Below are 11,751 nucleotides of genomic sequence, written 5' to 3'. Positions count from 1 at the left end.
TTGTTTATATCCTGTGGGTTTACACCTGTCTAAACAAATTTATTCGTAACGTTCAAAATTTCAAAATTTTACTTAATAACGGTCAAAAAATATTTGAATTGAACCGGTTCATCAAATCGTTTGAAAAATTTTTGACCGTTATTTTTTAAAAAATAAAATTGAAAAAAATTGAAATGGTTGCAAAAAATCTGAGAGAAAATTCCAATCGATCAAATAAAGATCAAGGACGATGTAAATGCGCAAAATCCAAAATTCAGGATCAAAATAATCCATTTTAACAAAAAAAAAATCATCCTCTACGTAACTCCCCCCAAAAAAAAGAAATTATCATTAAAGAAACTTTTTAGCAGGTCAGTTTACGTGTAAAATGCACGTACAATCATGATTCATCTAATAAAGCACATAAATACCTAATATTTATTCATTTTAAGTCACCTGAATTTTCCATCAGTTTTATCACATTGCAGTCATTTTCAAGACATTGGCAATTATCTGTCCTTTATAAACTATGTTTTAATGCTCCCCCAAATAATGCAATAAAAAATTGTAAGTAAAAAGAAGATATGCATTTGATTTACAGCAGAATTGTAATTTTAAAAACATATAAAGCCACACAAAAAGATGATGAGAAATTCCAATTAAATTTGTTTTTAAAATTTGTGCCTTGTTTTCTTAAAAAAAAAGTAATGAAAAAAAATATGAAAGTATATTTAATGTGTATAAATAAAGATGTTGAAATGAAATTAACAAAAAAAAAATGAAAAAAAAAAATTGATTGTTTTTTGAGAATAGCCGAGAATTTTAACATCTTGCCTGTGTCTCATGTCAAGGACACAGTCACTTCATAATGATGATGACGTTAGAAAAAAGAAATAATACATTTTGCACGTTTGGAGATTGTTTAGGCGACAATTCACAAAAGTTTTATCTTTAACAAAAAAAAAAAGTTATGAAAACTAAAAAATAAGAAAACCGAGGCTGCAGATTATAACCTTTGTACGTAGAGATTATGAGGATTATGATGAGCAAGCCTTGAGGAAAACCGAAAAAAAAATAGTTAAACGAATGAAAAAAATGATGAAATAAAAAAAAAGAATTTATGAATTAAAAACTTTTTATTATAGGTTTTTATCGAGAAAATTAATAATAATGAAAAAGATTTGTAAATATGCTGAACGTACATTAATGTAATTAAATTAAAAACACTGCCTAAATTAAATAAAAAAAAAATGAAGAATTATTTCACGAAACATGACATTTTCTATTTTCTATGCAAATTTTCCCTCAAATATATTATTCAATTCGTCAAAAGATTACAACTTTACAATGCAAGTTTAGGAATCATATTTACATTTCTTTATATTCATAATTTAATTGGAGTTGATTTTTTACTTCCTCTACAAATTCAAGCGCATTTCTTTGCAAGTCTTGAGCTATTCTCTTTGAATTTCTATTCTAAGCTAACTACTTAACACTTTTTGTACTCTAAAATAAGCTTCACTAAATTGCCACAAATGTTTTTCGTGTGACTCGTCAATTTCAGTTCAAAAATCGTTATTTTTTACAATTTTTAAATTTTGAACTTCTAATCTCTTTTAAATTTCAGAAATCCGTTACAATTTTCAAATTTTGAACTTCCGTTATTTTTTTGAATTTCAGAAAGCCGTTAACATTTCTTCCGAAATTTTTACTTAAATCTAAATTTTTCTAGTATTGCTTGCTTAAAAAATGCGCTTCCATTGAACATTGTTTTTCACTGACTGCATTGTAAAGTGTCTACATTTCTGAGATCATATGAAAGTCTCACTTTTTCGCATTTTCTCTTGAACGAGAAAACTTGAAATTATTATGTTTATTAACATGCTAATATCTATCATACTATAAATCGGAGTTGAATGTAGCATTAAAGATAGTAAAGTGATTAAAAAAAAGTACTTGAGTTTCACAACAACAGAAATTAACTTTCAATTTGTCAATAGTTTTTTTTTGCATACTTTTCTTGATTTATGGATTAATTAAAATGAAAAAAATAATAATAATTAAATAAACAGAATCTGTTTTCGTAAGAAATAAAGGAATGAAAAATTAAATGAAGTTAAAGTCTCTTGTAAAAAAAATAAAGAGGAAACAACGAAACACATTATTGTATAAAAACATCTTAAAAAATATAATATTATTAATAATACAACATTAGCTCAACAAATTTCAGCGAATTTGTGGCAATGGTATTGATTTTGTTTCTATCTTTTGTTCCTTCGCCTTCCTATACAATGCTGATTCCTTGCTATTTTCATTACTCGACGTTGACGATGAGCACGATGCAATAACAGACTGATATGTGAGATTCGTAAGCGTAAAATTCTGCGTTACGTCTGGATAATTTTCAAATAACTTATTGATGTCCAATAGTGGAATTTTGGTGACTTGATGAAATATCTTATGAGAGTATTTGTTCCTTACAGTACTTATTGTTTCCTTTGGTTTCTTGTGTAAAATTGTATTTAATAGCACAACAATTGGAGCAAAATCCATTAGTCGATAACCTATTGTTTTAGAGAAAATGAAAAGAGAAGTGACGTTAATAAGGATTATAATTATTTTATGCCTATGCCATTATTCATAAAAGATGATGAAGCATTTTTTGTATTAAGTCAAAAGTAGCATTGAAACTTCTTGACACAAGGACAACAGTCAAGCAGTAGATTTTTTATGAAAAATGTGCTAATAATCTTTAGGATTAAGAATAAATCCACACATGACATACCTGAGTAATATTCTAAAATTTCATTCCATCCTTCGCAATTATTCATGCGGAGAGACATGAATAAAGCGGCACACGCCATTTTTGTATCCGACAATTGAATAGTTGAATAATCCATTAGCGAGAATTCGAGGATATATCTAGCAAGCGTTAATGTCACCATTGATACCTTTCCGCACTGCAAAATATAATAAATTTATTTATAAGCTCAATGAGATTAGTTATGAATTTATGCTATAACATACCCTAGCGTAACGACGAAGGAATCTGTATGAGAGCGGAAATCCTAAATCATAATGTATGGCCCGAAATACGTTCGTTTCCATTTTAAGCAATTGATTTCTTTTATAAGCTCCATCACATATAAACAAAAAGTCATCAACAAGTGGAGGTGTACGTTCCTGCATAAAAAGAAAAAAATTATTAGTTCATAGCCTTAAAATCATAACAAATGAGTAACTTACATCATATTTACAAGCAATTAACAAAGCAGCAGCACCAAGTAATTGCAAAGAGTCTTTAGATACTCGTTCATGTCCAAGATATGTATCAACAATTTTAATTGCAAGATATAGTGTTTCATGGTTTAATTCAAAGCTTTCTTGGACTTCGACCATCCAGTCAATTAGCAAACAACGCATCCATTTTGTAATTTCTGGCTGTTGACTCATGTAATCCTTAATTTGATATTTGGCTTCCTGATGCTTAAGATATTCAAAGATATCCATTGCGTAATGTGAAACTTGGAAAACATCATTCCAGTTTTCACGGTCAAAGTGCTGAACACCTTTTGGTAATTTCCGACTAACAGCATCTTCAAAAATATCTGTATCGACTGAGGTATCAGATGCTGTCGTAAAGATTGATGCCTGAGATGAGGTAACTGTTGAGTTTAAGCTACTGGCACTACTTGGTAAAATTTTAGTTCTATTATATGAGAGTCTAGATCCATCCGATGAAATATCTTCAAGTGCGGAGACGTAAAGGCTCTCTTCAGTCTTTTCAAATTCATTAGAAATTCGACGCGTGCTTATTGACTTTTTTGATTTGTCTACAGTAACATTTGCGTTTGCCTTATTTTTCACTTCCTTATCCTTTAAAATTATATTTTCTACGTCAATTTTATGATCATTTTTAACTTTTTTTGGAACTTTAATTTGAGGCTTGATTTGTATTGGTTGCACATTTAAAGCAGCGACTGATGCTCGTGTTCGATAACTTATTGGCTGTACATTTGCTTGATTTACATTATCATCCTTATTTCCAAGTACTGTTACTTTCTTTAAATTCTCATCGCTGTCATTACGGATCAAATTATTTGTAAGATTTGTTAATGCACATCTTTTGATCCGTTCATTCTTTCCAGGACTGGCTTCAGCTTTTCTTTTTCTATTTAATTGTATGAGAACAGATATTTTTTGGGTATAAAGAATTGCACACAATTTAATTAGTCACGATTAATAACTTACGCTGTAATTCCTTGCTGATGTTTTGTATTTGTCGGCAATTTAAGTGATGCTCTTGTTGTGGCCATTTGAATTTCTATTTTAATCTCAATATATGTTCGTTCTTCTTATTATTATAATTTTAATTTATACTATAATTTGGACTAGTCAGTAGTCAATAACTTGAAAACTGTCAATAATCCGTATTCATATATAAAATATTTGTTTGTTTGATGTTCCTGGGAAGAAAAATGTGGAAAAAAATTGAACGTTAAAATCTCATTACGTTCACTACCGAAATATTGCTACTTATTCCTTGCAATATAGTTTATTGAATACATAAGGAAAAAAGATGTGAAAAAGTATTGTACATAAAGATCCCGAAAAGCCAACTGAAGAAATCATCCCCTTTCTTATAAAAAAGAACACATGCACATTTTGCTTATTGTCCTACATATATAACATTATCTTTTTCTTTAAGGATATACTTCGTTTGAATACAGGTAAGAAAATAAGTTTATGATGAGCGCCAAAGAAAACAATCTCAAAAAAATTTAACTTTAATTATTTGCAATGCTTGATATGATTCTTTAATTACTTAAAACAATTTTATGATCCACAAATGGAGCTAATTCCCTTCAAATATCCAATTCCTTACACTAATTATCTTTCTAACAAAAAAAAATAAACGGAAAAATTCACTGGATGTCTGAATTTTTACTTTTTATGTCTTTTTCACGTGATTTTTCATTAACTTCTGATAAATATTTAACTAAACTATCTTTTGTTCTTACCTATTTAATTAATTATGCCAGTCTTTATGTTTATTTTTGTTAAAAACTTGTTAATTTATCCATTAAAATTTATTTACTGAAGCTGTATGATGTTTTGTCCGTTAGTTTTTTACGAAAATAAAAATTGGAATAATAAACGACCGTTACGATAACTTCACCTTGTAACAAATTTAATTTTGAATTTTTCGTGACGGTTGATGATTGAAGTTGGATCTTTACTGAATTAATTCAATTTTGCGAATGATTTACTTAGTAAATTAATAAATTTTTATATTATTGGTTTATGAGATTCAGTATGTGATAATTCTGATGCAGGTCATGCGAATTTTAATAAACAATTTTTTCTACCTAAATAATACCCAACTTTTTTCAAAATTGTAAATAACGAACTTTTTGGTATTTTACAAATTCTATCATAATTAAGCAATACGCAATAAAAAAATTTTTATGGAATTAATTAACGAGTCCATATTAAAATAACGATTTTCAGAAATTCGAAACCTCATTTTTAAAGTACTCATTTTTGCGAATGACTCATTTTTACGAAAAATTTTGTTCTTCATTCATCTAAATTTTGAATAAATTTCAAATTTTGAAAAACCGTTAATTTAGCAAAATTTTTTTGATAAATTTCGCAGTAAAAAAGTTCAAAAATGAACTAGTATGACATTCTCACATAAATTTAATAAAAACTCATTTTTGTTTTTCTTTTTTATCAATCAGAATGCGTTTTGGACCAACGGTTTTTCTAAATTTGAAATTTATATTGAATTTGTATGAAGAGAAATTTTTCCATTCGCGGCATAAAATGTTTCGTAAAAATGATGTTTCGAATTTCTGAAAATCGTTGTTTTAATATGGACTCTTAATTAACATTGAAAAATAAATCCAAGGATTAATAATAAATTTAAGTTTTTCAAATAAGTCCATAAAAAATAAGCCGCGGATAGTAAAGAAAATTTTTTAATGCCAGTGCTTTCAAGCTACAAGCAGCAAGTGTTTTTATTTTACCGAGACATACAAAAGTCAGTTACCATATTAAGCGCAAAGTAGACACAATTAAGGTCTAGTCCGGTAAACAACTTAAGTCTGTTCAAAAATAATTAATTTACGGAAAAGGTATGTGATTAATTGGAAATGGAAGTATTGCAAGTGTATATACGCAGAAAAAAAAAAATTACATCAAGTATCAAAATATGAGTTTTGAGTGCTATTTTAAGAACATTTATTTCATTTAATGTGAATTGTATGAGAGTGTTCCTAAAGTGAATTCACATACATTCGCAAGAAATACTCAGTGTATATGCACAATAGTGACCAATATGATGATTCATAATTATATTCACTTTTCCTTTCGCGTAAAATGATATCATAAACATTAGATTTGATTATTTCTAAACTTGTTGAATTTAATGAGTTTCCTGCTGTAATTGCTATACATAAAAATATTATTATCAGTCGGCTGTAGACATTCGTCATACAGCAAGCTGTTTGACATTCTTGCGGCATTTGATGATGACTTCATGTCGTCTTACAAGGGTGTGGTATCGGAAATTACGTTTCTATATTTATGCTTGCAATGCAATAATTTGAGGTCATTTACTCATGTCATTTTGATATGTTGGAACTAATCATTACAGTCTGTAGCTTCCATTTCAGTTCAATCAACTCTTATTAGCAAAATCAATAATATTTCATAAACAGTCGTCGATACTCAATCCCTGTAGCATTTATTCATTCAATACTTTATTGTTTGTTCTTATAAGTTTCTTTCCATAAAAATAACATCGTCTCCTTCGTGCTGCTTGATGTAAATTTTCCAAGGTTTGAAAAAGTAATAAAAATGTTGACACAATTTTTTTGATTTAAATGAGAAAAATTTTATTTTTCATGATGCATTGTGTAGTGTGTGCTGCATGTGATGAATCACGTATTGTGAACTTGAAGGTTCATGTGTCAAAAGATTCATGAAAATTTGAATTGAAGAAATTTTTGAAAATGTGGACATTTTTCCTTTATAAGCCTGTCCCCTATTTTAAGCCTAGGCCTAGGGTGTAGGCTTGTAAAAGAAAATCACGTCATGCATTCTGATAAAAAATACTTGCAATGTCAATTCTTGATAAGTTTTGTGTCATATCTATTTACACAACATTTTAGATAACAAAATTCCTGTTTGGCTACTTTTGCACAATTTTTTAATTATTTTTATTGAATTCCTAATATTTTGCACATTAGTTAGCAATTTTCTACCTCAATCATGAGTCACGCAGTCACGATTACCCGTACCACCACAACCCATTCATCAACCACTTCGGCTATCATTATTAATTCTGGCTATATGAAGACTATTCCCGGTCTCTTAAAGCTTGCCCAATTGGTAACTTGTTGTGTATTGAAATTTAAATCAATCCACTCAATCCACGTCCATTTGTAGATTATTGGTGGCTTTTGCATTTTCTTTCTCAGTTGGAACTTTTGGTCTGCTTATACAAGAAATACAGAACTCTTCTTCCTATGCATGGCAGTTGCGTTCTTTATAGGGACGTTTTGTCTATTATTATCATGCTTAGTTTCCCTATCCACTGGAGGTACATTTGTCGCTTTTTATTCATGACAAACAGCATCAATCACAATTGTAATATTTGCAGGAATCATTTCCAAGACCATTTATGAACTCATCTATCATTCAATTGCATTCATTTTATACTTAATTGCTTCCATATTATTAATGATGAAGGCCTCGGACTATCGTCTTTCAAGTTCGCATCCATTCATGATTGCTTCGGTAAGTATCTTGTTTTCATAAATTTAATTATTATACTCATTAATTAATTTTTTTATGTCTTTAGATACTCGGTCTTATCAATTCGGCATTGTACTTAGTGAGCACCTTTTATGCTCAACGTTCATACAGAGGAATCTAAAAAGGTTGAAATCTTTCGGACGTGACGGAGATCGAGTGAACAAATATTAATTTATCGATGTGTTCTCCTCGCTTTTGATATTTTAGGAACTTCCGTACTCATCGTTAATAATCTCGCTTACCAGTAATTTTATAGGAAACTAACAGTCGTGTCATATTTTTAAGGAATCGGAAATTTTTACTTAAGAGATTAGAACTCGAATGAACTTCCAAATCTGAACTGGATCTTCCAAATCCGAACTGGATCTTCCAAATCCGAACTGGATCTTTCAAATCCAAACTGGATCTTCCAAATCCGAACTGGATCTTTTAAATCCGAACTGGATCTTCCAAATCTGAACTGGATCTTCCAAATCTGAACTGGATCTTCCAAATATTCATTTAATCTCGTACTACTCATAGCAGCATTAAGGACCAATTTAATTGCTGCAGAACTAAAATTTTCAATTCTTGGTTTTTTTTGTGAGCTTTTTAAAGTAAAAAGTTGTTTTCATTTTTTCATTTTTTTATTGATTTTGTTAATTAATTTATTTTATGTATAACAATAATACACATTTATTAACGTTAATAAAATACATGTATAATAAAAAACAAAACATCTTGCATTAGTAGCTTTAACATTTTTTTGACTTATGACACTTTGGAACGATGCTGTGCAATTAGTGGTGTATTTAAGCGGGTTTCCGTGTCAATAACATAGAACAATTTGAAATCGTCCTTAAATTTTCTAGACACACCCCTAACAATAATTCCGTATACCTCCTAAGTACTTCTGTCAAATTTGTATTGAAGATACAGCATGCGTGCAGAAAGTCCAAAAGCAATTGTGTCTAGAATGCCAACAAATGCAGCTGCAATATTTCTTGCTTGATACACGAGATCCACTCCAAGCCATGATGAGAGTTGAATGATGGATCCAAGGAACAAAAGCATTGTGGCGATCACGTAGTTCACAAATTCCTAAAATAAACATTAAATTAGTATGATCTATTGTTTAAAATATTTTTGATTGTTTTATAAACAAGGATTGAGTTTATGGACAGAATATGAATTTAAAGGCAATCAAAACATCTGAGGTTTCAAAATCCTAATTATTTAAAAACGTTTAGATAGTACGCATATTTTACACATAATGCGCACATTTTACATATAGTGCAAGAATTTTTCGTTTATTGTACGTATTTTTGCAAACTTTAGCTAATGATTACATATAATGCGCATAATTTTTGTAGATAATACGCGTAGTCTCATAACGAACTTGCATGAAATCTGAGCACAGGAAATAAAATTCAAAAGGCATTAAGAAGTAACGCGCGTTTTTCTAAACAAAAAAAAAATTAACACTACTTAACATGTATTTTTTAGCAAAGAGAAAATAGAAGATGGACACTCCAATTTTCGTTTGATGTCATCTTTAACAATGCTGTGATTTTTAAAATCCATAAATTAAATCCGCATTTCAAAAAAGAATATCCATAAAAGGTACATAGAAATTATACAAAAAATACTCACACTTAGCGTCCAATTGATAGGCAAACTGAGAACATCTTTGATTCCCAAAAAGTACGCAAATGACCACAGCACGACTCCAATAAAAGTAATGACAACGGCAAATAAGAAGAAATGTGTCGCATTTAAGAAAGCCGGAGCAGCAAGAGCCATGCAAATTATGGAGAGTACCTACAAACAAAAACAAAGCTGATCATGCTTCTCGAATAGCAAACAACAACAACAAGAAAAAATAAATCAGAAATGCAAGTCTCAACATTTTCTTCTCTCCGCTTTCAGTTTCACGATTCTGTTTGCACATAATACGAAAATACATTTTAAGTGTGTGAAACTGGAACGTTTGAATGAAAATGAAAAAAAGTTTGAAGGTGTAACTCTTAAATCTTGTAGGTGTTAAAATTCTTAACATTTTTTCACAATGCAACAAAATCTGCGAAATTTAGCACGAATCAAGTGACTAAGCTCATTAAAACTGTACTTACCATCTGTATGACTTTCAGGATGCCGTCATTCGTTTTAAAATAGTCAAAGTTAAACTGAATCCAATTGAGACTAGCAGCATCATTTCGGGAATGATTTGATTGATGATCAATTGTGATCGGTGTTTCTGACATTCTTGACATTTCTATCCTTATTTGGCTAACAATTTGTATAAATTAATAAATACGATTAATAGACAAATCAATTTTATATTTTAATTAAAAACTATAAGAAGTTAAACAGCTGACAATAAAATTATAACTAAAGAGAAATACAAACTGGTTTCTGTGCTATCCAAAGAGAAAAAGTTTAGAGACAAGATGACAATGTATTTGAGCGTGTAAAAATAGCATTAACTTTTCTTCTGTATATCATAGTAAATCAAATCAGATATAAATGATTTCAGATAGAATTATTTATAGGAATATTAATGTGAATTATTATGATAGTCATCTGTTATTAATAACTATATAAAAGAAAAGTCTAATGTGTAACGGCTTTTCAATTTTTAAATTCACATTTCCTGTAACGGTCATTTAATTTTTTGAATTTTTCAGTTTCACGCAATTTCATAGTTTGAACCCCTTTTCTCGCTCTTTTCGAAAAAAATTGCTGTAAAGAGCAATACTTGATTTTTCAAAAGTAAGTGTTTTTAATGTTTTAACAGACAGATTTCACTTTAATTAAAGCATAAACTTTGAGATAAGTTGGATAAGCAGTGGATAAATATGAAAATTCTGTGAAAAACTTAGTTTAAATGACCTAGAACATGAAAAATATTTTTGTGAAATTTTCATCATTTTCAAAATGCAGTTAAATTGTGTCATAATTAGTGTATCCTATTGATCCAACAACTTAAAACATTGTGTTGACCATGATGATAATTTATCTACTCCCAAAATGCTATTTAATTAAAGTGGTGAATTAATATTGACAAAAATTATCGACTAACCTCAACCTGTAAACAAACCAGACATAAATTTATTAATATATTTATTTGTTCTTCTCATTTTAGTGGTTCGTGTAAGCGTATTGGCAGATGCTTTGAAATGCATTAACAATGCAGAAAAACGAGGAAAACGTCAAGTTCTCATTCGCCCCAACTCAAAAGTTGTCATCAAATTCCTTACAGTAATGATGAAGCATGGCTATATCGGAGAATTCGAGATTGTCGATGATCACCGCGCCGGAAAAGTAGTAGTTAATCTTACTGGCCGTCTTAACAAGGCTGGAATTATTTCACCAAGATTTGACGTTCCAATTCTCGACATTGAAAAGTGGACAAATACGCTCCTTCCATCCCGTCAGTTTGGGTAAGTTCTAGCAATTCTGACTCATCAATACAATTTATTAATGAGAATTTATTGCCCATTTTAGATATGTTGTTCTTACGACTAGCGGTGGTATTATGGATCACGAGGAAGCTCGTAGAAAACACTTGGGAGGAAAGATTTTGGGCTACTTCTTCTAAAGTAGTTACTGAATAATATTGAATAAATATTAATTTGTCAACAAAAAAAATAACAGCATGAAGATCTTAATCTCATTCATCATTGTTGTGTCTAGTGCTTCATTTTTCAGGTGTTGTGCTTTATTTATGTTATTTTAAAGCTGGATTATTTAGTTAAACTGTTATTGATGCAAAATAGAGTTTTAATTTATTTAGGTAATAGCACTTTCATTGCGTTTTATGAGTTGGTTGCAATTGCAGACAACATAATATGTCTTGAAAAGATCAATGAGATTTTTAGTCTATACCTTAAATTCTTGATATTTTTGCATAATTGAATCAATTCAAAAGACTTGTAAAATGTCTGGACTTTATATTGATTATCATGA

At 29.5% G+C, this 11,751-nt stretch overlaps 4 protein-coding genes across 4 annotated transcripts; 2 read left to right on the top strand and 2 right to left on the bottom strand.

Annotated features, from left to right (window-relative positions):
• Positions 1 to 2,106: 2,106 nt before the first annotated feature.
• Positions 2,107 to 5,100, bottom strand: CycB3 (cyclin B3). Its single transcript, XM_070653550.1, has 6 exons — positions 5,001 to 5,100; positions 4,231 to 4,445; positions 3,226 to 4,150; positions 3,007 to 3,162; positions 2,765 to 2,939; positions 2,107 to 2,543 (listed from the first exon to the last, which is right to left on the bottom strand). The coding sequence occupies exons 2-6, from the start codon at positions 4,293 to 4,295 to the stop codon at positions 2,206 to 2,208; spliced, it is 1,659 nt and encodes a 552-aa protein (XP_070509651.1). The 5' UTR covers positions 4,296 to 4,445; positions 5,001 to 5,100; the 3' UTR covers positions 2,107 to 2,205.
• A 776-nt stretch (positions 5,101 to 5,876) lies between these two features.
• LOC139100803 (uncharacterized) lies at positions 5,877 to 8,519 on the top strand. Its single transcript, XM_070653548.1, has 5 exons — positions 5,877 to 6,119; positions 7,236 to 7,377; positions 7,435 to 7,588; positions 7,649 to 7,785; positions 7,850 to 8,519. The coding sequence occupies exons 2-5, from the start codon at positions 7,258 to 7,260 to the stop codon at positions 7,922 to 7,924; spliced, it is 486 nt and encodes a 161-aa protein (XP_070509649.1). The 5' UTR covers positions 5,877 to 6,119; positions 7,236 to 7,257; the 3' UTR covers positions 7,925 to 8,519.
• LOC139100804 (CKLF-like MARVEL transmembrane domain-containing protein 7) lies at positions 8,459 to 10,169 on the bottom strand. The gene is made up of 3 exons (XM_070653549.1): positions 9,915 to 10,169; positions 9,436 to 9,603; positions 8,459 to 8,883 (listed from the first exon to the last, which is right to left on the bottom strand). The coding sequence occupies exons 1-3, from the start codon at positions 10,053 to 10,055 to the stop codon at positions 8,686 to 8,688; spliced, it is 507 nt and encodes a 168-aa protein (XP_070509650.1). The 5' UTR covers positions 10,056 to 10,169; the 3' UTR covers positions 8,459 to 8,685.
• Positions 10,170 to 10,463: 294 nt separating this feature from the next.
• LOC139100743 (small ribosomal subunit protein uS8A) lies at positions 10,464 to 11,436 on the top strand. The gene is made up of 3 exons (XM_070653454.1): positions 10,464 to 10,554; positions 10,928 to 11,225; positions 11,290 to 11,436. Coding segments are annotated over exons 1-3 (393 nt in total). The 5' UTR covers positions 10,464 to 10,553; the 3' UTR covers positions 11,384 to 11,436.
• Positions 11,437 to 11,751: the final 315 nt, after the last annotated feature.

Source organism: Chironomus tepperi, unplaced genomic scaffold, assembly GCF_022539635.2.
Source record: "Chironomus tepperi strain 1889 unplaced genomic scaffold, CSIRO-AGI_Ctep_v1 contig_68, whole genome shotgun sequence".
Classification (NCBI taxonomy): Eukaryota; Metazoa; Arthropoda; class Insecta; order Diptera; family Chironomidae; genus Chironomus; species Chironomus tepperi.
The sequence above is the reverse complement of the archived record's forward strand: the minus strand, read 5'-3'. Positions and strand labels throughout refer to the sequence as shown.

What these genes read in the sequence shown, in the direction of transcription:
- CycB3 (XM_070653550.1), bottom strand. Translation starts at nt 4,295, where the DNA reads ATGGCCACAACAAGAGCATCACTTAAATTGCCGACAAATACAAAACAT. An exon ending in CATCAGCAAGGAATTACAGC is followed by an intron (nt 4,151 to 4,230) that starts GTAAGTTATTAA and finishes ACAATTAAATAG; the next exon opens with AAAAAGAAAAGCTGAAGCCA. An exon ending in TAATTGCTTGTAAATATGAT is followed by an intron (nt 3,163 to 3,225) that starts GTAAGTTACTCA and finishes CTTTTTATGCAG; the next exon opens with GAACGTACACCTCCACTTGT.
- LOC139100803 (XM_070653548.1), top strand. Translation starts at nt 7,258, where the DNA reads ATGAGTCACGCAGTCACGATTACCCGTACCACCACAACCCATTCATCA. An exon ending in TCTTAAAGCTTGCCCAATTG is followed by an intron (nt 7,378 to 7,434) that starts GTAACTTGTTGT and finishes GTCCATTTGTAG; the next exon opens with ATTATTGGTGGCTTTTGCAT. An exon ending in ATCCATTCATGATTGCTTCG is followed by an intron (nt 7,786 to 7,849) that starts GTAAGTATCTTG and finishes TTATGTCTTTAG; the next exon opens with ATACTCGGTCTTATCAATTC.
- LOC139100804 (XM_070653549.1), bottom strand. Translation starts at nt 10,055, where the DNA reads ATGTCAAGAATGTCAGAAACACCGATCACAATTGATCATCAATCAAAT. An exon ending in TCCTGAAAGTCATACAGATG is followed by an intron (nt 9,604 to 9,914) that starts GTAAGTACAGTT and finishes TTTTGTTTGTAG; the next exon opens with GTACTCTCCATAATTTGCAT. An exon ending in CTATCAATTGGACGCTAAGT is followed by an intron (nt 8,884 to 9,435) that starts GTGAGTATTTTT and finishes TGTTTATTTTAG; the next exon opens with GAATTTGTGAACTACGTGAT.
- LOC139100743 (XM_070653454.1), top strand. An exon ending in CTTCCATCCCGTCAGTTTGG is followed by an intron (nt 11,226 to 11,289) that starts GTAAGTTCTAGC and finishes TGCCCATTTTAG; the next exon opens with ATATGTTGTTCTTACGACTA.